The sequence below is a fragment of the Equus caballus genome, chromosome 13, assembly GCF_041296265.1.
Source record: "Equus caballus isolate H_3958 breed thoroughbred chromosome 13, TB-T2T, whole genome shotgun sequence".
In the NCBI taxonomy this organism is placed as follows: domain Eukaryota; kingdom Metazoa; phylum Chordata; class Mammalia; order Perissodactyla; family Equidae; genus Equus; species Equus caballus.
The window spans coordinates 3,975,466-3,999,919 of NC_091696.1; the positions used below are offsets into that span (position 1 = coordinate 3,975,466).

Here is a 24,454-nt window from a genome sequence, read left to right on the forward strand (position 1 = left end):
CAGACAGAGAAAGACAAACAGCACATGATTTCACTCATATGTGGAAGATAAACAAACACATGGACAAAGAGAACAGATTAGTGGTTATCAGAGGGGAAGGGGGTTGGGGGGTGGGTGAAAGGGGTAAAGGGGCACGTATATATGGTGACTGACAAATAATAATGTACAACCAAAATTTCACCACGTTATAAACTATTATGACCTCAATAAAATAAAATAAAATAAAAAAGAGGAAAAAATGGAAAAGATGCTCAACAAACTGTGAATGGTGGCTGCAGCTGGGGCACCGTGTCGGGGAAGAAGTCGGGGGACCCCAGGTCCTCTATACATTTTCAGACGGGACTTATTTTTTGCAGTAAGTATGTACTGAAATATACACTTACTATACACATAAGTGTATATATGTAATTAAATATATATAATACATAATTTGATGGATATTATATAATTTAATAGATATAACTTAAATACACATTTTTAAATAAAAATAAACTTGGGGGAAATAGGTAACCTGTAAAAATGAGTACAAATCATAGAAAAATGTTGAGTGGGAAAAATAACGGGGCAAGACTTCACTGTCGAGTATTAAAATGCAATCAAAGCTACAACAAGTGAAAAGGTTTGGTACTAGTATAAAAACGGAATGGAAATCTCAGAAACAGACCCATGTATATATACGACTTTAACATACGATTAAAGGAACATTTAAAAATGGGAGCTAAGGGGCCGGCCCCGTGGCGCAGCGGTTAAGTTCGCACGTTCCGCTTCGGCGGCCCGGGGTTCACCAGTTCAGATCCCGGGTGCAGACATGGCACTGCTTGGCAAGCCATGCTGTGGCAGGCATCCCACATATAAGTAGATGTTAGCCCAGGGCCAGTTTTCCTCAGCAAAAAGAGGAGGACTGGCAGCAGATGTTAGCTCAGAGCTAATCTTCCTCAAAAAAAAAAAAAAAAGGTAGCTAAATGAAATAAGTGGCTATCATTTGGGGAAGAAAGAAGAACATACATATGTAAAAGAAACTACAGCGAGAATAAAGTGTTAAAAATTAAAAATTAAACCATAAAAGAAAGAGGAGAAAATATAGGTAGATATTCATATAACCTTGGGAATGGAAAGGCTTTCCTAATCATAACACTTAAGGTAAAAGCCATAAAATTAAGAAAAAAAAAACTTGTTAGATTTGACTACATAAAATTTTAACATCTGCCAATTGTAAAGTAACAAATCGCTATCTGGCCTAGGGTGGGTAGGCTGAGTTTACTGTGCCCACTGGACAGATGGGGCAACTGAGGCTCAGAGAGGAGAGGTGATCCATGCATGGCCATGTCGGCTGCTTCTCTTCCCCCTGTCTGCAGGGCTCTATCATGCACGAGGCGAGGCAGAGCAGCTCAAAGATCCCAATAATCACCTTCAGGGCATGGGGCCGAATCCTGACTGCATGTCCTCGGCCGGCCACTTCCCCTCTCTGAGCCTGAGCATCCTCATTCGTGAAATGGTGGCCACATTCATCTCCAAGGATACAAGACGGGGCAGTCAGAGCCCGGAGTCCGGGTCTGCCTCCGTCATCAGTTAATGTCATCAGCCGAGACTAAATTCAGCGACTGGGCTCTTACAGTGTCCCAGACGCTGTGCTGAGCCCTTTCCGTGGGTTTTCTTATTCATAATCCTCAAGCAGATGGGGAAACGGACGGACGTGCAGAGGGCAATGAACTCCCTGAACGTAGCAGTGAGTGGGAGCTGGAGGGCCTGGTGGCCAAGCCCTCAGGATTAACCTGCCCGATCCACCGTCCCTGTAGGCAAGCCACACTGGCCCTGGGCCTCAGTTTCCCCGTCAGCCAGAGGACACGGTTCGACTTGACGACCTCGAGAGTCGCTCTGGGTCCTCTCAAGCCAGATGTGAGGCCCCACGCTGGGTGAGCGGGACTTACCATGGAAAGGATGACAAGGGCGGGGAAAAAGCCCATAACGATATAGCAGAGCAGCTCCACCAGCTTGTACCTGGCAGGAAGACAAGCCATCGTGGCCTCAGGACGGCCTCCCCGTGAGGACCAGCGTAGGAGGGGACACCCTGACCGGAAGAGTGAGAAGAAGGGACTCCATCCTCTGCCCGGCACTCCTGGCCCCACATTTCACCCAGATACACCCAAAAGGAGCTGGCAGAGTTGGGCGACCTTGGGCAGGTCTCTTTCCCTCTCCGAGACTTGGTTTCCACACCCGTGAAATGACATGCCGGGATGGCAAGGCCGGGTATAGCTTGCATATGGGCACTGCCCACGCTCAACCCCAGGGCAGACATTACTATTCGATCCCAGCACCATTTCCCACGGGCCCCAGGCAGCCACTATCAGTGGATCTGAGTGGCTGTGTCAACCGACACCTGTTTGCCACCCCTGGAGATTCCAGGAGTCTGTCACTCCCTTTCGCTTCTATAGCTCAGTTTCTTTCCCCACTTAATCATTCCCATCTTGTCACTCAGTAAGATGGAGGTGGACAGGGTCTGGATCGCTCAGAGCCTCTCCCCGTTATCTGCTAACACAGCTTTGGGACGACAGTAACCTGTGGCACAGTTCAGTGGGGCTAGGAACCTACCAGGTCTTTCTCAAAAACTTTTCAGATTGACCCTATGGGCTGTGGACCTGGTGGCCATCCATGGGCCTGAAGACAAGGATCCCAGGTGGAGCTGTGCCCTGACACTTCTGAGGTCATCCTGGGGCCTCATCTCCTCTGGAGCATCAAGGGGCCCCCCACCCGCCTGAGCCCCCCAGCCCTGGCTTACCGCTCGTGGAAGAAGAAGACGTAGACAGTGCCGACAGAGGCCATGATCCACACCAGCCAGCGCATGTGGGAGGCCCAGGGGCCCAGCTCCCGAAGGTTCAGCCTGGGAGAGAGAGCCGAGGACACAGCCTGAGGGGGGCCCACGGGGACCTAGCCCTCGATGGCCGGCCCGTCACAGGAAAACTGACCCCAGAGAAGCCCTTCCGCTTGCAGCTTCAAAAATGAGATGGGCTCTCACGGGAAGACGCAGGGAGAGACAGAAAGAAGGGCAGAAATAATAAGCAATTATTAAGGGAAAATTAGCAAAACTGATCACATCTAAGCGTGAAGCGAAAGGACGTATCAAACTGATAGGAGTGTAAATGGGTAACGCCTGTTGGGGGGCCAGCCTGGTGGCACAGTGGTTAAGTTCATGGGCTCTGCTTCAGCAGCCTGGGTTCATGGGTTCGGATCCCGGGATCGGACCTACACACCACTCATTCAGCCATGCTGTGGCAGCAACCCACATACAAAATAGAGGAAGACTGCCACAGATGTTAGCTCAGGGCCAATCTTCCTCAGCAAAAGAAAAAAAAAATTGGAGTCTCCTGGGGACTGAGAGTGGCTTTTCTCTCCCCTGCTTGACCCAGGCTGCTTCTCCAGGCGAGGTGCCTGCAGGGCACAGCTTTCTCCAGCATTTGGCCTCAGCGTGTTTTCTCTAGCTGTTGACTTCGATAATAGCAGCACAGCCTCAGGCCCCAGCCAGTGCAGCCTAGGCCTCAGCCAGGCTCCTGCACCCTCTCCTCGGCCCCACACACATGCACACTGGGGCTCCCCATGGGGATTCCTGTGCAGCAAGCTGACCCTCCTCCTGTGTAGCTGTCTACACAACTCAGCTGCACAGAAATGCCTAGGGTTCCTGCAGAGGGACCTATCCAAGCGCTGGTTCCAGGAGCCCCCAGCAACCAGCAGCTCCCCGGCGTGCAGAAAGCACCGTAGCTCGGCACCTCTCCCGGGGTGGCCTCCTCCAGCATCCCAGAGGGAAAGCCCCACCCACAGACCCCTCAGCAACTTCTCTGCCATCCAGTGCGCCAAGGCCATGCCCTTTCCGATGAGGCGGGGTCTCCACCCTGGGCGGAGGGGGGTTGGTGGTGCTTGTCTCTTAAATCTGCCACTAACGGATTCCCAGAATCGTCTTTAACTCTCAGTAGTCAGCTCTCCATTACTTCAGTCCCCCCATAACAATCCTTTCTACTACATTTCCTGCGGTCAAATCATTGTACGGTTTCTGTCTCCTGACTACACCCTGGCTGATGTAGCAGCCTGTGGACTATTCATAGCAATTTGGAAAATCTGAGAATGCTCTGTTTGCACCGACACGGAGAGATCTCCAAGACCTTGCTGCTGGGGGCGGGGGGAGCGGGTCGAGAACGACACGACTATAATCTTTGTACATATGAAGAGAGACAGGGAATCGCGCAGAAACAGATCTGAACGCCTTCCAAAGGGGTAATGATGGCTTCCTCTAGAAAAGGACAGTTGGTGGTGGCAGTTGGGGACAGAGGTCCTTGCACTTTTTTTCTGGAATAAATTTCTTGAATGAGAACACCTTACATAAAACTTCTGTCCCCTTCCCCCAAAAAAAGTGAGGGGCCGGCCCGGTGGTGCAGTGGTTAAGTGTGCACGTTCTGCTTTGGCGGCCCGGGGTTCGCCGGTTCAGATCTCGGGTGTGGACAGGGCACCGCTTGGCAAGCCATGCTGTGGCAGGCGTCCCACATATAAAGTAGAGGAAGATGGGCACGGATGTGCGCTCAGTCTTCCTCAGCAAAAAGAGGAGGATTGGCGGCAGATGTTAGCTCAGGGCTAATCTTCCTCAAAAAAAAAATTTTTTTTTTTAAGTGACCTGCTCAGTGTCCAACTGTCATAAAGAAGTTAGGTTATATTGAAAAGTTTAAAAGGAAAAAATAATAACCTGCCACATTCCCCAAAAGAACCATCAGTGAAGACCATTCCAGAGATCTTTTCAAACAGACACAAAAATAGCAGAAGGATGAGGGTAAAAGGGGATAGACAGGGAGAGGGATGGACAGAAGGACAGGATGGGACGGAGGAAAGGGAAAAAGAGCGAGAATCAAATGATACGTCATTGTTTTATTAAAAGTATTACATTTAATTTTAACCTGACTTTAACAGAAGAAAATGGAAAAAAAATTGCTGAACTTCAAAAGAATATTTCTTCCCCATAAAACTCACTTTTGACTCTGAAGTTGAGATAAATTATGAAAAGCATCAGGCAGTTGCTTTTTCAGCTTACAGGTAGCCATTGTAACAGCAGCGAAGCTCCATCGATGGACTCCCACCTCAAAAGACAAGAGCGTCAGCATCTCGTGCTCCCTCCACCGACCACCCCGTCTTTCTTAGTGATACTAAGAGACAGCCGCCACCAGGATGTCCCTCTCGAGGCCTGCAACATTCGCGCTCTGATCCATAACCGTAATTCACACAGCTGTTTAATACAGGTCCTTTTTTTAAAAAAATGGAGTCAACGTTTACCACCATTCTCGAGGGTTTTTTTTTAACCCTTCTCTTAAATGGCTAGATTTTGTTGTCCAAAAAGTTTTTTCTGAGAAGTCTTCATGGGAGCTGTGCTCTCTGACTGTTCTCACAGACGAGAATGGTTTTCTTCACGTCCACACGATAACCTCGCTGGATAGTTTATTCCGAAGTCACCTTTGGAAAGTGTAGCAGTGTCCCCCCGTGTTCCGGCATGGAACGGCGCTGCGGCCACATCTGGGGCAGCCCGATCGCTCCCCTCCATAAGTGATTTGTTCTTCCAACCTCGACGCCTGAAGATTTTTGTCTCCGTCCTTCGTTTCGATCAGCTTCTCTCTGATGGCTTTAATTTGGGGCTTTTCAAAAAACGTGTGTCCCCCCCCCCAACCACCTTGTCTTCCGTCTATTTCCGCATTCGACTTTCGGTTCCATTGGAATGTGGCTTTGGTCTCGGGCTGGTTCCCTCGGGTGTGCGGTCTCCATTTCCATGCCTTTCGGTTGTTTCATCATCTCGTCTCTGCGCTCCTGTCCGATGATATCCATTCTCTTGTCACACGGGCTGGAAGTCACCCACAGGTCAGCAGGGCCAGCAGGCGGGAGGAAAGCTGGGACATGAAGTGGGGAAGCCTGAGGACGAACTGGACCTGCACGTGTCTCCCACTATCGCCAACCTTGAGGACACAGGTGGCCTGCAGAGGAAGCGTGGAGCTGCACACACACTCGTCCCAAGACCCAGAGAAGCTGATGGAGGAGGTCCCAGGCCGTCAAGAGGAGCCAACAGACCGGGGACAGTGGGTGTCAGCAACAGCCCCAGTACCACACACCAGAAGGCGCTGTTTCATTTCCACCTTCCCACCTGGAACCTACGGGGAAGGGAAGCCTGAAAACTGTGGTCCCAGCTTAGTGAGGCGAACACAGACCCAACCCACCAGGCCTGCGCAGCTCAGCCCGTGACCCTGGAGCTGGCTCCCGTGCCCATCCCCTCCTCTCACACTTTCCCCAGGAGCCTTCTCCAGGTCCTGCAGTTGGCAGAGACGAAAGATCAGCATGCCCTCTGCAGGCGTGGGTTATGGGTGGGAATCCTCGGGGTGGCTGCTGACACCCCAATGCTGCTCCACTCTGTTCCAGAACCTTGTGACTCTGAAATCACGGCCTTGAGCTGTGTCCTATTCCTGGTCAAGGGGTGAACAGTGATTTTTCTTTTGCCCTCCTCAATATTTATAACTTTATTTTGCTTGTTTTCTGAAGCGTAGGGGATGGAAGATTCTGTGTCCCACTGGAGGCTACCACTCTTGTCTATCATTGGTGACATGGTCCTGCCTCGTCAGTCACGTGAATGATGTCCGTGTGCTGGTCAATGTGCCCTTAGTTTGTCTCTGTTCACGACAGCTCCCGGGGGTGTGTACTATCATTGTCTCCATTTTACAGGGCAGGAAACTGAGGCTCAGAGAGACCCAGGAATTGCCCCAGGGGCACCCTGCTACGAAAAGGCTGGCCCAGGACCAGAACTTTGTGCTGTCTGACCCCACAATCTATTCTCTTTCTGCTATGCCATCTTTTAACCATCTTTTACACCCTTTCTTTAAATAAAGATTGTATGCAGGACGCTTATACATAAGTCCACTCTATCAAAAACAAAAATTGAAATTAAAAAAATGGTTTTTTTCTGATTGGAGCAGAAACGGGGGAGCCCAGCCTTCCACGCCTCCAGCCGCTCTGTGGTCCTCAGGGAACCTCCAGGCTGTGCAGGACACAGCTTGAAAACCCGAGCAACACAAGAAAAATACGCGCCACATAATTCTACACCACGTTGTCCCATGTCCCCTCTCCACCACTCACCCAGGGGCCCAGCCAGGAAACTGGTCACCGCCAGCTCTGCCTCTCTCTCACCCCCTAATCCAGTGGAGCCCCAAGTTCTGCCAATTCCTCCTCCTAAACGGCTCGCGAACCCGGGCACATCTCGGCACCTGGACCCCTCCCCTTCCTGGCACTTAACACAATTGTAACTCATCTCTTTGTGTCAGTATTGGGACAGTCACTATGTGGGTTCCCTCTGGGACCCCAAGTCCCCTAAGGAGTGAGGGCTCCTGCCTTTGTTTACGGCCACATCCTCAGCTACCACAGGGGGCGGGCACGGAGCCCGTGCTCACTCAGTCACAGCCCCGGATAAAGAATAGAACCCGGCCATGAAGTCAGTACAGGGTTGTTCTAGAATTCTCCGTCAAGGATAGTTACCGCCGTTGAGCACAAAAGTTAGCTCTACTCCACTCGGCAACATCCAAAAAGAAGCCTGAGATGACCTGGCTCCCAGCAACTGAAGGTGGGGCCTGGGGCCGACGGGGCCAACAAGAAGTGTCTGCGTGGATGGGCGTCCATCCGTCTGCTCCCCTCAACCTCCATGGCCACTACGGGGTTCCAGACCACCCCCGTTTTTCTCCGGGCTGCTTGTACCTGCCTCCTCTGCACCTCCCTGCTCCCAAGGCAGCCACACTTCAGTCTGCAAACTAGAACCACGTCAATATCCGGCTTCAAACCCCCATCCACTGCTGAGTGCAGACCCACCTGTGCTCCATTCACCCCCACACCTGCACAGGAGGGTCCAGAGGAGAGGAAACCATGCCACGGCCTGCCACAGGAGCGTCGACACCTGTGGCGTATTCTCCCAGGATAGGGTCTGCGACGGCCGACTCCTGCACAAGGACTCCATGAGTCACCAGACGCCACGTTGAGTGAAACAGGCAAAGTCCGAAAGGATGAGGATTCCATTAACATGAACTAAGAAATCAGGCGAATTACTGTGGATAATTCAGACTGTGGGTATCTCGGGGGGATGGTGACAGGAGATGGGGACGAAGGGCCGGATGTATCCTGTTTCTCCATCTCGGATCTGGCTGCCATGTGTGAAAGGCTCTGAGATGTACCTTCATGACGGTGCAAGTGCTCCAGGTGTGGGACACCTTATAGAATGTTGACAAAGCAATTGCCTTAGCGTAGACACACAAAGCGCACTTATTAGCTGAAATACTGAAAGAGAATGCCCCATTTATGACAGCCCAAAACAGAAACCCCCTGGGCAAGATGGAGCAACAAAGCTTTCTGTGGCTCCCCCTCCTCAGATGCCAACGTCCGGAGTCTCAGAGTGACACATCTCCAGGAAGCCCTCCTGAGGCCCCCAGGCCAGGGCAGAGCCTCCTCTGAGCTGCCACGGCAGTGTGTGCACAGGCCCGCCTCACCATCATCACTGTCCTGTCACCGACCACCTGTACTGAGCAGAACCTCAGCGCCCCGACCCCCTGCACGGCCCGGCCATGGAGAACGCGGTCAACAAACATGAGCGGGATGGTCCTTTTCCCTTCGCAGGAGCTCGCAGCCTCCCAGGCTTGAACTCCCGATGCTTCTCCCCCAAAGATCAGGCCCGACCACCTGGAGCTGCCGTTTCTGGAGTCGAAAAAGGTCGCCTCTAAGCAAGTGCCTCTGATTCAAGCCACGCACCCACGCACGTGTGCCAAACGCGACCCACACAAGGGTATTCCCTGCGGGGCTGTCGTTAGAGCAACGGAAGGGGCTGTCCCAACCTCGTAAAGATCCACAAACAGCAGGCCGGCCAGGGAATATTATGCTGCCGTGAGAAAAATAGCAGGGAAATCTTCCAGGCACTGATACGGAGAGACGTCCCCAGCTACGGCACTGTGAGAGCGGGAGCAAATTACAGAGCGGTGGGTACCATCCTCCCGTTTGTATCAAAAGTCAGAGAAAAGCATAAGTATAAATATACACTTACTAATATGTAAGCATACAGCTATGTATGTGCATGGACACACACGTATCTATACAAGTTTGCACACACATTTACACACGCTCGCTCTTTTGTGCATAAAGCCACTCTGGCAGGACGCACGAGAAACCGGGACTAAGCAGTTGCTTCTAGGAAGGCAGACGGGCGGGGGGCCGACTTTGACCTACACTCTTTTGCGCTGAGTCTCCACACTCACCAGCCAGACACAAAGAGAAAGTCAAACAAAGCAAAGAGAGGAAGCGGCCGCTGCCGGGCGGGCAGCCACGGAGGTACTCACCAGGGCGCGTAGGAGGCGGCGATGAAGAAATAGATGACCATGCGGTCGACCATGTGCAGGCAGTGTTCCACCATCCTGGGGCAGAGAAGGGCGGTTAGGGCCGCGGAGCCGCGCCCGGGCCTGGCCCAACGCGCTTTCCCACACGGGGAGGGCCTGGGCTCGGGCTGACTCGCCTCTGTCCAGCCACGGGCCTCAGTCTCCCCATCTGTGAGGGACCAGAGCAGTGACTTTCAAACCAGGCTCCCCATCACCCTAGGGGTTGAACAGAGACCCCTCGGGGTCGCGCTGAGGACCCTCCTCTCCCGGAAAGGTGAAAGTCTGACAGCATCCTCCCCTTCTTTAATCAGAGCCGCTCTGCATTTCTGTTTCATAGACTGGGCTTCTCAAAAAGTTTCAGGGCCGGTACGGTAGCGTAGTGGTTAAGTTTTTGTGCTCTGCTTCAGCGGCGGTCCAGGGTTTGTGGGTTTGGACCCACACACCGCTCATCAAGCCATGCCGTCATGGTGTCCCACATACAAAATAGAGGACGACTGGCACAGATGTTGGCTCAGGGCCAATCTTCCTCACCACAAAAAAAAAAAAAAGGATTTCAAATGATGAAAGAATTCTATGGTTAAAGATAAATAAATAAAAGCACAAACAAAGCTGTGTGGCCCCGGAGGACCCTCTGGGTTCTGGTATTCTGGTTCAGGTCCAGGCTCTGGAGCCAGGAGGCCTGGGTTCGAATCCCAACCCTACCATTAAGGGACTATGACCTTGAACAAGTTACTTACCCTCCCCGGGTCTCAGTTCCCTCATCTGTGAAGTGGGGTGGATATCAGCAACCCATCACGGGGTTGCTGTGAGGATTAAGTGAGGTGGTACTTAGCACAGTGCATCCAAGAAGTGCTCAATAAACGTTAGCCATTTTTGTTATGACCTCACCTTGAACAGCAAACTCTAGCCTTCAATACATTGGACCTGTGTGGTAGCCATCCTCCAAAATGGCGCCCAAGGGGCCCCACCTTCTGGTATTCGCACCCGTGTGTAGCCCCCTCCCACAAAGAATAAGGCAAATGCGTGTAGCCAATAGGAGATGCAGAAATGATGGCGTGTGGTTTCTGAGGCCAGATCACCAAAATATTACAGCCTCTGCCTTGTTCTCTCGGATCCCTAACTTTGGGGGGAACAAGCCATCACGTGGCTGTGGAGAGTTCCACGTGGGAAGGACTGAGCATCCCCAAACATCCAGCGCCAACTTGCCAATCACGTAAGGGAGCCAACTTGGAAGTGGCCTCTCCAGCCCCAGTCAAGCCTTCAGATGGCGGCGGCCCCAGGCCAGCGTGTTGACTACATCAGAGACAGTGAACCAGAACCCACAGGTAAGCTCCTGAATTCCTGACTTGCTGAAACTTTGAGAGAGGATGGGGGGGGGGTTTATTGTTATTTTAAACCACTATGATTTAGGGTAATTTGTTACCCAGCAACAGGTAACTCATACAAACTGTGGTTCCGTCTAGCCAACCACAGCCCTCCATAAATTTGACCGGTGATACTACGTATGGTTTAACTGCACGTCTTCCTAGAAATAAAAGTAACAGAAACAGCCGACGTGTACCGAGCACGTCCCAGCATCAGGGCACTCTTCTAAGCTCTTTACGAGCGCGAGCTCTTTAATCCCACCTAGGAGGCAGGTACCAATATTTTCATCCACCGTGTCACAGATGAGGATGCCAAAGGGCAGCTCCGTCACACCACTGGTAAGTGGGCCCTAAACCCAATGACTGGTGTGTTTAGGAGAAAAAAGAGAGGGAGATTCAGACGCAGACACACACAGGTGGGAAGGCCGTGTGAAGACAGAGGCAGAGATAGGAGGGATGCAACCACGAGCCAAGGAAGACTAGGAGCCTCTACAAGCTGGAAGGGTTCTCCCGTAGAGACTTTGGAGGGCGCAAGGCCCACTGACATCTTGCCCTTGGACTTCTGGCCTTCTAAACTATTAGAGAATAAATTCCGCTGTTTTACGCCACCCAATTTACAGTAATTTGTTATAGCAGCTCCAGGAAACGCATACAATGGTGCTCAACAGGGACCCACAGAGAGGGGAAGAACAGAGACAGGAGCGGGGTAGGACACAGCACAGTCCCGGGCTTCTGGGGGCGAGGGGGGCACTGGCATGGGGGTGAGTGGCCCCTGCAGCTGCTGCAATGGGCTAGGGCGTCCCCTCGCTTTGCGGGGCACCCTGGCCTCTTGAAATCAGCACTGGCTTGGACACGACCAGCTCTGCGACCTTAAGCAAGGCCCGCCACCTTCTGAGCTTCAGCGTCATCATCCACAGAACGGGGATTATACCGGCTGCAACGTGGAAGAGCCGGGGGTAGCACACTCAGCGAAAGAAGCCGGTACACAGGGTGGAAGCAGCCCGAGCGTCCATCGACCGATGCGCGGACAAAATGCATCCAGACACGCAACGGGATGTTACTCAGAGTTCTGACACCTGCTCCAACACGGACAAACCCTGAGGACATGATGCTAAGTGAAACAAGCCAGTGACAAAAGGACAAATACTGTGTGAGTCCACTTCGATGAGGTCCCTGGAATAGCCAGGTTCACGGAGAGAGAAAGTAGAAGGGTGGCGGCCAGGACTGGGGGAGGGGTGGGAAGCGAGTGTTTAGTGGGGGCAGAGTTTCAGTTTGGGAAGATGGAAAGTTCTGGAGATGGATGGTGGTGATGCCTGCACGACAATGTGAATGTGCTCAAGGCCACTAGACTCCCACACTTAAAATGGTTCAGACCGTCAATTTTAGGTTATGCGTATTTACCACAATTTTTTTAAAAATTAAAAACAAAACAAATCAAAAGGAGAGTCTGGGATTCCAACACCTGCATTGCAGAGTTCTTGAGAAGGTCGGGAAGGACATCTGCAGAGTGCCCCGAAGCTGGGCGGCGCCCAGAAGGAGCCATTAGGATGATGGTGGTGATGGTCCCTCCCAGCAGCCCTGGGAGCTGGGCGCTCACTCTTTGCACCTCTCAGAGGTCAGCAGAGGAGGCCAGTGCATGTGAGGTGGTCAGCCCAGGTGGGATTCAACCCTGACCGGCCCCCGGCAAAGACAGCGCAAGGAACACCCACTCTGGGCCTGACGCCCATGGCCAACCCTGCGTCCTGCCACAGCCCTTGGCCCGCTGGGGGTCCTGGCCCCAGGTCACCCCGCCCAGCATGTGCCCCCTCCCACGGGTTGGGCAGACGTACCTGAGGTGGCTCTTCTTCCAGGAGATCGTGTGGAACACGGTGGACACCACAAAGAGCCCGCAGAGCCCGAGGCCGTAGATCCAGGCAGAAATGGTCTCCCAGTCATCGTCTGACAGGAAGTAGAGGTTGGAGCTGCCGAGGATGCTGGGAATGATCCAGAGCTGGAAGCGGGGAGGGCAGGGGGCAAGTGCTCCAGGGCCAGCCTTCGGGGTGGCGTCCAGGGAAGGACAGAGCCCCCGAGCATCCCTGAGCAAACTCCCCACCGTTGTCCCAGAACCAGGCTGTGCAACAGAATTTCGTGTGGCTATTAAAATGTCCTAGACCTGCACTGTCTGACAGAACTTCCCTCGATGGTGGAAATGTCTAAGACAGGAAGCCAAGACCCCTGCCTTCAAGGAGCGTCACTGCTCACTGCCCCCACACTCTGAGTCCACTGTACCCCCTATCCCGGGGTCCCCTGGCACGCCGTGTGCTTCACGTCTCTGCGTTGTTGCACACGTGGCTCCCTCCCCACTATGTCTGCCTGAAAAGCCCCCACTCTTCAAATCTTGGTTTATCCATCGTTTCCTCTGAGGGGTCTCAGAACTCTCCAAAACACTGCGGGCGGGGGGTCCCTGCAAGTGTCTGCCCAATTCTGCGCGTGGGGAGCACTTTTTCTGGAGGGCGGGGTCTATGCAGCACCGGCCCATAGAAATATAACTCGCCTCGCACAGGAAATTTTAGATTTGAAAGCAGCCACGTTTAAAAAAGGAAAAATATATAGATGAAATTAACTTTCATCATATTTTTTGTTCAGCCCCATATATCCAAGATATTATCATTTCAACAAGTCATTAATATAAAAAATTATTCAGGAGACTTTTTTGCTTTCCTCTTTTCACGCTCAGCCTTCAAAGCTGGCGTGTACTTTACGCTCAGAACACATCTCAATTCAGACGAGCCGCATGTCAAGCACTCAACAGCCACACGGGGCCAGTGGCCACTGAACCGGACAACGGACGTCTAGACCTTTCGTTAGATGCTCAAAGGGGATCAAAGCCCACCTGGGACATCGCCATGGGAGGGAGACGTCGAATCTCTCCAGTGGGGGACAGGCTACCTCCCCCCCACCTGGAAGTGTCCCCCCGTCAGCTCTCAGCCCCCCAAAGCCGACTCACAGCGTGGGTGGCACAGTTGGCGGCATGTTCGTACTCCGTGGGCTGGTACCTCTTGTGGGCGGGGACTCGGTGGTTCATGAACCTGGAACAAGAGGCACGATTCCTGGCAGCTCAGCCGGGAAGCCGGGAGCAGCTGTGGTCGCAGAATTCCCAGGAGGCCTGAAGACCTCGGCCCCTACCGGCCGGAAGAGAGGGTCCCCTCCTCGCCTCCTCCCCACCACCCCCATCCCTGTCTACCTCCCTCCCTCTCCCTCCCTTTCTATTACATGTTTTTTCGACTATCCAATATTTTGTGTCTAATCCCCAATGTGGGGCTTGTTAAAAAAACTTTGCTAAAAACTGAGACACAGCTTTCTCTGCATTTCCTATTTTTTCCTTCCTCCCCGAGGGTCCAGCTTGCTAAATTTCTCCACGCACGCACGCGCCCATGTACCCACCACCCAGGAGCAGCCAGAGCTCATTTCCTGCCCCCAGGAAATGCCCTGACACCCCTTCCCAGGGGGGGATCTTTCCCCCAAGGACACCACCCCTGACACTCTCATCATCTGCTGGTTTGGCCTGTTCTTGAACTTCTTATCAATGGGGTCACACAGCACAAAACCTTCTGTGTCTGGTTTCCTTGGCTCAACGTGACTTTGGTGCAATCCACTCACGTTGGATGCAGCAACTGGTTGTTTTCATGGCAGTATAGTATTCCCCTGGGCGAACGTACCACCACCTATGTGCTCAATCTACTGGAGGTGGACGTTCCAGTTTGGGCCTACAAAATGGTGAACATCTGTACTCGCTTCTGGCGGCATAGAACTGCCAACGTGGAATTGCCAGGTGACTTTATCTTCATAACAAACATTCCTGATGTTCTGGTGTCTTTCCGGAATCTTCCAAGCCTCGCCCCCTCCCGTCTCTCGATTGCTCCACACTGGAGCTCCACAAGCACACGGGGCTCTCACCAGGCCCATTTTATGGCGGAGGAGCCTCGGAGCAGAGAGGTTAGGAAGTGACAGCCCCCAGGACAGGACTGTGCAGGGGTGTTGAGGTCAGGCTGGGAAGGGAAGCCGGGCAGGGCAGGGAAAGTGGCCGCCAAGAGCTTCGAGCAAGATCCGCAGGCACCCGGCTGCAAGCAGGACCAGCTCAGCAGGGGCCACCGCCTCTGCCTACGCAGGCTCAGAATCAGGCAAGCGGACAGGTCACCTGGGACTCTGCCAAGGGACAGCCACCAGATGGGGCGAAATTCCACAGAAACACCGGAAACTTCTCCCCCAAGATCCCAATTATTACTACGAAGACCCATAAAAATGAGATGTGAGCGCGTGATTCAGAACAAAAGGGCTCGATGCAGGATAGTCCACGGAGCAGTTATTAAGCACTTTCTGTATGCTGGGGCCAGGCTTGGTGCAGCTCACTGAGCATTTACTGAGCACCTTCTGTATGCTAATGTCATGCTAGTACAGTGCACCAAGAATTTATTGAGCACTTTCTGTACGCCAACACCACGCCAGGACAGAGCACAGAGCATTTATTGAGCACCTTCTGTGTGTTGAATCCATGCCAATAAAGTTCACGGAGCATTTATTGAGTACCTTCTGTATGCTGGATCCATGCTAGGTACAATTCACCAAGGATTTATCAGCACCTTCTATATCCTGGATCTATGCCAGTATGGTTCATGTGGCATTTATTAAACACCTTCTGTATGCTGGCTCAACACTCAGACCTGGGGACAGAGGGATGGCATGACCCGGTCTTACCCTCGAGGAGCTCACAGCCCAGAAGACATCGGATGCAAGCAGAAATCCCAAGACAATGTGATAAGTGCCTCTCATCCTCCCAGGGAACACCTGCTGAGCACCCACTTTGTGCCGGCAAGGGTGTGGGGGTGGGTGCTCTCGGAGCTCAGAGGAAGATCAGAGAGCAGAGGGAGGGCTCCCTGGGGGCAAGGCCCACACTGTGTCTGTGGGTTCCTGGGGCACAGGCTGACCACGACACCCGGGGGCCTGGCAGAGCTCCTGGCACCACAGCAGGTACCCAGCAAATGGATGCTGAAGGAGGAAATGAAGAGTTTACCAGGTGAAGGAAAAGGCAGGAGTGGAAAGGGTGCTCGTGGCGCAGAGGCCAGCATGAACAGGCAAGGAGAGCCCAGAGCGCTTTGCCAGCAGCCTGGCGCATGCAGGGCAGGAAGGAGCAAAGGCTGGAGCGTGGGGACATCCGCCAGGTGATAGTGCCACGTGCCCCAGGACTCCTGGGCTCTGCTTTTCCTCTACTGGCCCCTCGGCACCTGGACGAGTCTGGGGGTCCAAGTCTGCTCCCCACCACCTGCTTGGAAGCTGCTCTCTGCCTGCAGCCAGCGGTCACTCCACCACGGCAAGGCCAGGGTCATGCTGAGCCCATTAGATAGATGAGAAGACTAAGGGCTTCTGGCAGCAAGTCCCAGGACAGGGCTTCTGAGCCGGGCCAGCCAGACGTCAGCGCTGCATCTCCCACAGGGTCTGGACACTCGGGCAGGGGCAGACGAACCACCGAGCTTACGGTCCCAGAGAAAGTGGAGGACCCGCCCCTGAGGGTGGGGACCCCACAGAAGTACAGCCTCCCCAGGAGCCCCAAACACCTAGCCCATCTGCCCACCTTCACGGGTGGCCCAGGAGGAAGCTGTTGGTGGCCAAGAGCGGCTTATTAAACAGCATGTGATAATAACAAAAATAGTGTTATATGTCCCCCCAACATGGGTCGAAGTCCTAACCCCAAGCACCTCCAAATGTGACCTTACGTAGTTGTTGCAGATGCAATGAGTGCAGATGAGGTCCTACTGGGGGTGGGGAGCCCCTAACCTAATGCAACTTGTCCTTAGAGAAGGTGGGATACAGAGAGTAGAAGGAGGCAGAGATTGGAGTGATGTGTCCACAAGTCAAGGAGCACCAAGACTCGCCGAAACCACCAGAAGCTGGGAGAGAGACCTGGGGCAGACTCTCCCTCAGAACGTCCAGAAGGACCCACCCCTGCCGACACCTGGATCTTGGACTTCTGGCTGCCAAAACCGTGAGAGAACACATTCCTGTTTTCTCAGCCACATGCTCTGTGGCCACTTGTTCCTGCAGCCCTGGAGACACGAACACAGGTGCATACTGTGTTCATTTTGATAGATTCTGCCCCAAAGCCCCCAGGGAGGCTGCGCCAGTTTACGCTCCCTCCAACTGGGCTGGGGACGCAGCTCGCGCCATTCTCCAAGGTGGCAAACCCAGTCTGCAGCCGAGGGAGTGCTCCTCCAGCCACGACCAGGCGCCGCCTGGCCGCCCTCACTCCTTCTGCTCCCTTAACAAACTCCAACAAGCCACCCATGGTGCCAGCCCCGCCTCCCGACTCCTGGCTTCAAGGGTGATGTCACGGTTGCCATGGCGACCCAGGCCTGGGCAGTTATTTATTTATTTCTGAGCCCCACAAAACTCTCGTTGTCTCCCACTCGAGCCGCTGCTATTGAAAGCCGGTGCGAGAGAAAGGCAGGCGGAGAGAAAGAGAGGCCGGGCCACGGGGCCGGGGCCAGGGCCAGCAGCCCAAGAAAGAGGGTTCCCACAGCCCTCCGGAATCAAGACCTTTTTCTTTAACTCTTTGTGGCCTCCTTCTTTTCTTCATAAACCTCTAAGCAGGCATTTTAAGAGGACAATGAATTTAATTGTTTCATTGGTGTTTTCATTTACCTTTTAATTGACACAGTAAAATTTGCTTTTTTTGCTACACGGTTTTATGGTTTTTGGCAAATGGAGGGAGTCGTGTAACTGCTACACCACAATCAAGATAAATGACACATCTATCACCCCCCAAAATGCCCTCACACCCCTGGGACCCCATCCCTTTCCCTAGGCCAGGAAGAACCACTCTGCTCTGTCCCGCTAGCTTTGCCTCGTGCCGAATGTCCCATAACTGGAGTCCTCCAGGAGTCCCCAACAGAACTCACTGTACAAAGTCAAAGCACATTCTTACGGGAAAAGAAATTGTGCTTTGAATGTAAAACAGGGGTTTACTGATTTTCCATTCAAAAGGTACTAAGACAAACGTGTCTCATACAAGAAAAAACCGGGCCCTCCTAAATGTAACAGTACCAGTCTTGGCAATTGTTCTCAACCTTTCCGTCCTCCGTTTTTTTTTTTTTTTTTCCGTACAGCCTTTTGAGTTTGGCGTACTTCACATCTGAGAATCATTCGCGCTGTTGTGTGTATCGATGGCTCTTCCTTTCTATTGTGGAGAACTGGTCCATCGCTTGGATGCAGAATGGTGTGTTTACCCGTTCCCCGGTCCAGGGACAAAGGAGTCATTTTTAACAGATGAAATGCACAGATACATTTTAGAATGTTCTAGAACAGAGCTGGCAGTCAGAAGGGCGGCCTTCAAGATTGTGGGAAATTTCTCTTAGAAGAGTTGACATTTCTAGCAGGTCGTCGCTGGTTTAACTAAAGGAGGGAAAGGGGCCTTGTCTCCTGTCTGGAGAACAGAATCCCCATTCTGTGGCCAGCCCTTGCTGCTTGGGTGACCACGTGGCCACAGCATCTGATAGGGGCAGGGAGGGCAACTCCATGTGGGGGGCTCCCAAACTGAGCCAGGATCCAGAGCTGGATGCTGGCAGGGAGACAAAGACAGAAGGTTGAATTTCCATCATGAACTGGAGGAAGCAGGAGCTCTCTCCTGTAGCTAGGCACAGTGGGTGGAAAATCCCTACATAGTCACTTGGGTGCTGTGTGACCTAGGGGAAATTACTTAACATCTCTGGGCTGCAGCTTCCTTGTGGGTAAAAGGAGATAACATTGCCTAGCCTGCAGGTACCGTGAGAGAATATGGAATACGTTTGGGAACTAGAAAGAGGTGGTGTTTGCGCAACACTGTCAACGTACTGAATGCCCTTGAAGTGTTCACTTTTAAATGGTTAATTGCGTGCATGTCAATTTCACCTCATTTTTAAAAAATGCTAAGAAAAGGACTCACCCGGGAAGATTTTACACATGCCTGTGCCCAGGCCGCATCCCAGATCAAAGAAACTGTTATCTCTGGGGCTGGGGCCCGGTCTGAGAAGCACTGAGTCAGGCTCATCAAAGGGCCCAGATGCTAACTGGCCTGGTGACTAAAAGTGACACAGAGCCAACAAAAACAGTAACAGGAATGAACCTGAATGTCGACCACAGATCCATGGTAAACGCACAGGACGAGGCCTGAAAAAAAAAGGAGAGAGGGATGGATTTGGGGGTGCCGGTCACAGAGGACTTTGCCCCCCTATTTTACGATTTTTAAGATTGGGCAGGAGATTTTCAATTCACCTGTTGTTTGAATTTTTATGAGATTATATTCAAGTTTTACTTGTGGAACTAAAAATAAGTTTTTAAATTGTATAACGACGTGGGAAATGTCTGCCGTGTAATATTAAGTGAAAAAGAGAATATACAATTCGCCGTAAGGTCACAGTATGCGTGTGGACGGAAGAAAACATGTAAATGCACAAAAATGAAATGCAAATTTTTGTGGCGAGGCGGCAGGATTCATTTTAGAAGAGATTCTTCTTAAAAACTCTTGTAGTGGCAGCGGGGGAAGACAGAGACTAGATCACAGCATCGCATGGAGCGCCGGGTCCCTGGGAGTGGCGGCGTGTTGTGGGGGAACACCTGCAACTTATCCTCGAAAGGTTCAAAGGAAGAGAAACTGACACAGCAAACACCGCAAAATGTTAATACCCAGTGACTCTAAGTAAATGACACTTGGGTGTTCACTGAACTTTTCTTGCAATTTTTCTATGTTAAATTTCAAATTTCTCAAAATAAAAAGTTGGAGGAAATTCTTTTATTGTCATGATGCTAATGCTTTTATCACATAAAGATTTAAACAACAGAAGGCCAGTCCTCTGCCATGATGTGGCTGTTGGCAGGAGAAAAGGCTCTTTTCTCCCGAAGGAAAGCTGGGATCCCAGAGACATGATGGTCAGAGGCACTCAAGACAGGAGAGGCAATTTCTGGAGGCTGGAAGGGCTTCAGGAAAAGCCCGGTGGCAGGAAGGAGGAGGCATGCTCAGGGGCTGGGAGGGAAGCCGCAGGCTGGAGAGGGAGCTGGGGAAGGGGTAGGGGGTTATGAGGCAATGCCAGCTTCAGTATCCCACTGTTCCAGCATTCCCTGTGTGGCAGGGGCACAGTCATCACCCAGCACCCATCCTCCCCTCACTCCCTAGGAACCCTGACCTTTAACTCAGCACAGGGCTGCCCAGGATAAAGGAAGTAGGTGGAGGGAAAACATATGGACTCAACTATTGTAGGGCCCAAAGAGCTTTCTGGCAGCAGGGGGGCTGTGTGCTGATGCCCACAACTCCCCGAAGACGTCATCGATGCACCTCGGTTTTACAGATGCCACAATCTGAAAATTTAATTGATCATGAAAAGTAGAATTTTCAACTTTTCATGATCAATTAAATTTTTTCATTGGCTCTCCCACTGCCCACAGGACAACGGCCATATTTTCCAATACGTTTTCAATTTATTGACTGTGGAACTAGATGGATGGGTAGGTGAGTAAGTAGGTAGACAAGAAAGGGCTTCATAGATAAATAAGTAGATAGGTAGATAGATGTCTGGATGGATAGATGGATGGCTGTCTGGATGGATGGATGGATGGATGGATTGGGGTGGAAGGATGGATGGATGGATGGATGGATGGATAGAGTAGGGATGGATGGATGGATGGATTAGGGGTGGAAGGATGGATGGATGGGTGGATGGATGGATGGATAGATAGAGTAGGGATGGATAGAAGGATGGATGGATGGATGGATGGATGGACGGATTAGGGATGGATGGACAGATCAATGGATGGATGGACAGATCGATGGATGGATTGGGGATGGACGGATGGATTAGGGATGGATGCATGGATGGATAGATAGAGTAGGGATGGATGGAAGGATGGATGGATGGATGGATGGACGGATTAGGGATGAATGGATGGACAGATCAATGGATGGATGGACAGATCGATGGATGGATTAGGGATGGATGGATGGATGGATTAGGGATGATGGGTGGATGGATGGATGGACGGATGGACAGACTAGGGATGGGGCATGTTGGGATGGATAGAGGATGAGGAGTGGAGAGATGAATGGATGGTGTCTTAGTTTGGGCTGCTATAACAAAATACCGTAACTAGGTGACTTAAATAAGAAACATTTATTTCTCATAATTCTGGAGGCTGAGAAATCCAAGATGGAGGTGCTGGCAGATTCAGCGTCTGGTGAGAACCCTCCTCCTGGTTTGCGCATGGCCACCTTGCTGGTGTTTCCTCACATGGCAGGGAGCTCTAGGGTCTCTCCCTCATTTTTTAAGGGCCTTAATCCATCATCAGGATCCCACCCTCATGACCTAATCTAACCCTAATACCTCCCAAAGGCCCCACCTCCAAATACCACCACATTGGGGGTGGGGCCTCTACATATGGATTTAGGGGGACACAAACATTCAGTCCACAGCATTCCACCGCTGGTCCTTCAGATTCACGTCTTTCTCAGGGGCAAAAGACGTTCATCCCATCTCAACGGCCGTGAAAGTCTTAACTCATTCCAGCATCAACTCTAAATTCTAAAATTCCAAAGTCTCATCTCAAGACCATCTAAATCAGATACAGGTGAGATCTCATCCTGAGGCAAAATTCCTCTTCAGCTGTTTCCCAACCTGGGAAACCAGACCAATTATGTGCTTCTAAAATACAGTGGTGGGACAGGCCTCCGACAGACATTCCCATCCCGAAAGGGAGAAAGCGGAAAGAAGGAAGGAGTTCAGAACTTAGCAAGGCAAGTTCCTCGAGATCTTAAGGCTCGAGAATAATCCTCTGGCCCGAGGCTCTGCTCTCCAGCCCCCTGGTGTGACGGCATCACCCCGCCCCCAGCTCAGGAGGTCGCCCCGCCCCTGAGGCACTGGGCAGGGGTATCCCGGCCAGCAAAATCAGAGAGGCGACCCCATTCTTTGAAACTGAGGAGGGACCACCCTGTCTGCAGGGCTGTGGGGGGAGCAGCAGTCCTGAGGACATCTGAACTGCCTTCGTCATCGTCCTTCCCCTTTCTTGAGAAACAGCACGTGTGCAGCCTTCCTTTATCTGGCCCAGTCTTCTTAGTCCCTGCTGGTTTAATCCCCTTTCTGTTCCTGGCTTCAGCTGAGACGGCTGATGATGTCCGTGGTTCCCACCCACACTAATCTCCTGATGAAACGGGGGGCTGGCCCCACCTTGGATGTTCTCTTCTGAACACAAGTCCTCACTTTTCACAGTATAGACAGGCTGAGAATGTTCTAAATCTTTACATTCTGGTTCTTTTCTGCTTAACAATTCCTTCTTCCATTCATTCCTCTCTTCTGGCATTTACCATAAGCCGCCAGAGGAACCAAGCCGCTCCGTCAACACCTTGCTGAGGAATCTCCTTAGCTCAACATCCAATCTCACCACTTGCAAGTTCCACCTGCCACAAAACACTAGGACACAATCAGCCAAGCTCTTTGCCACGTCACGAGAAGGACCACCTTTTCTCCCCCGTCCAATGACATCTTCCTCATCTCCTTCTGAGACCTCATCAGAAGGGGCTCCGCCATGCATATTTCTACCAATGTTCTGTTCGTGATTGTTTATGCATTCTCTTTCTTTCTCGCAGCTCTGGAGGCCAGGAAACCCAGGATGGAGATGCCAGCAGACTCAGCGTCCGGTGACAGTCCTCCTCCTGGTGTGCAGATGGCACCTTCTCACTGGGTCCTCCCATGGAGGAGAGAGAGCTCCGGGGTCTCTTCCTCTCTCCATTAGGGCACTAATCCCATGAGGAGGGCCCCACCCTCATGAGCTAATCCAATCCTAATTACCTCCCAAAGGCCCCACTTCCAAATACCATCACGCTGGGCACTGGGGCTTCAACACATAAATTTCGGGAAGACACAAACAATCAGTCCGTAGCAGATGGGTAGGTGGGTAGGTAAATAGACAGGACAGATAGGCAAATGGCTTGATAGACAAATAACTAGATAAGTAGATACATGTCTGGAAGGACGGATGGGTGGATGGATTGGGGATGGATGGATGGGAGGATGGGGGGATGGATGGACGGACGGGGGATGAGAGGATGGGGGAACAGATGGGAGGATGGGGGGATGGGGAATGGAGGGAGGGATGGATGGAAGTTTGGATGGATGGATGGATGGATGGATGGATGGGGAATAAATGGATGGAGGGATGGAAGGATGGAAGGATGGATGGACGGATGGAAGTTTGGATGGATGGATGGATGGATGGATGGATGGAGGTTTGGATGGATGGATGGATGGGGAATAAATGGAGGGATGGAAGGATGGAAGGATGGATGGATGGATGGATGGATGGATGGAAGTTTGGATAGATGGATGGATGGGGAATAAACGGATGGAGAGATGGACAGGTGAAGACGTAGGTAGATAGGAGAGAGAGGCACATAGCTTGGTAGAAAAATAAGTAGATAGATAGGTAGATAAGCAGATGTCTGAACGGATGGGAGGATGGTTGGCAGAAAGTCTGTTTCTCCTCTCTCCTTCCAACACAAACCCCGGAACACTTTTAAGTGTTTCCTTCGGGTAAATTATGCTTTGCTGAGGCTCAGCTTTGTAGCTAATACGGTGCTGGATTCCCTCAGGGTGCCTGCCCCAGTCCTTTATTAAGGTGGCCCATGCTCGGGCTTCTCAGGTTTGGAACAGGCAGTGGGGCGCAGTGCAGGGGCAGATTTGAGTGAACTCAGCGAACCCTCCAAATGCAGGGGCTGTCACAATCACGTGATGCTAACTACGGTCTCCCAGTTTCTCAGCAACACACCCCATCCTGCCCCCTTCTCTGTTGCACGTGCAGCCATGGGTCCGTCCTGCGGAACCGACCCTATCGGATCTGCCAGCCTCCTGCAGGGCAGCTCAGAGACTTAACTCCATGCTCACAGCACACCAGTGAAGGTGCTTCCCATCTGTAAAGGGCTGTCCGTCTGCTGCCCTCCTCAGACGAGGTGGAGCTAGGCCTGGGGAGCTCCTCTTCCCCAAGGGAAAACCTCAGCTCCCTGAGCCTCTGCTGTGGCTTACACCCGCCTTGCAGCATCTACTGAGCACGCATTAGCGTTTATAATCACGATCGGGCACTCCGGGGGCAGAGAAGCTAGATTCCATCCCGGCTTCACCCCTTGCCGGCTGCGTGTCCATCTGCAAGTTACTGAAGCTCTCTGGGCCTCGTTTTCTCATCTGAGCCGTGGGGATAACATCAGCATGCACCTCAGAGGACTATAAAAGGATGACATGGGTTAATCCGTGCACGGCTCCCAGCACACTTGACACCTGACCGACGTTAATGATTCTGGGGCTATGATTCCTCATAGCCGATGACAGACATCCTATTCTTAACTCCATTCTACAGCTGAGGAAACTGAAGCCCGGAAAAATCAAATCAACAGTCGTGGCACAAGAGCCGGGAAAGGACAGAGCCAGGATTTCAGCCCCGGCCTGTCTGACCTCGAAGCCTGCGCTCCAGGAGGGGACGGACGTCTGCCCCGTGGAGGACGAGACGTGACATGGGACGTCCCCTGCACACAGTAGGTACTCAACACATGCTGGTCCCAGTACCTCTGGAAGAGGTGTACGATGTGTAGAAGTAAGGGAAAAAGGAAGCTTTGCTTTAGAAATCGGGCTC

General features: G+C 52.1%; 1 protein-coding gene across 5 annotated transcripts in view; it reads right to left on the reverse strand.

Annotated features, from left to right (window-relative positions):
• The window catches only part of MMD2 (monocyte to macrophage differentiation associated 2), a 56,180-nt gene that overhangs the window by 11,839 nt on the left and 19,887 nt on the right, over positions 1-24,454 (reverse strand). For 3 of the 5 annotated variants that reach the window (XM_014729814.3, XM_070230694.1, XM_070230695.1), the window contains exons 2-6: positions 13,767-13,848; positions 12,610-12,770; positions 9,381-9,455; positions 2,777-2,878; positions 1,929-1,998 (exon numbers count right to left, since the gene is read on the reverse strand). In XM_014729814.3, coding sequence (XP_014585300.1) covers positions 1,929-1,998; positions 2,777-2,878; positions 9,381-9,455; positions 12,610-12,770; positions 13,767-13,848 — 490 coding nt within the window. Of the gene's footprint in view, positions 1-1,541; positions 1,999-2,776; positions 2,879-9,380; positions 9,456-12,609; positions 12,771-13,766; positions 13,849-24,454 lie in introns of those variants that run through there. The other 2 variants (XM_070230693.1, XM_014729813.3) reach the window with 2 other exon arrangements.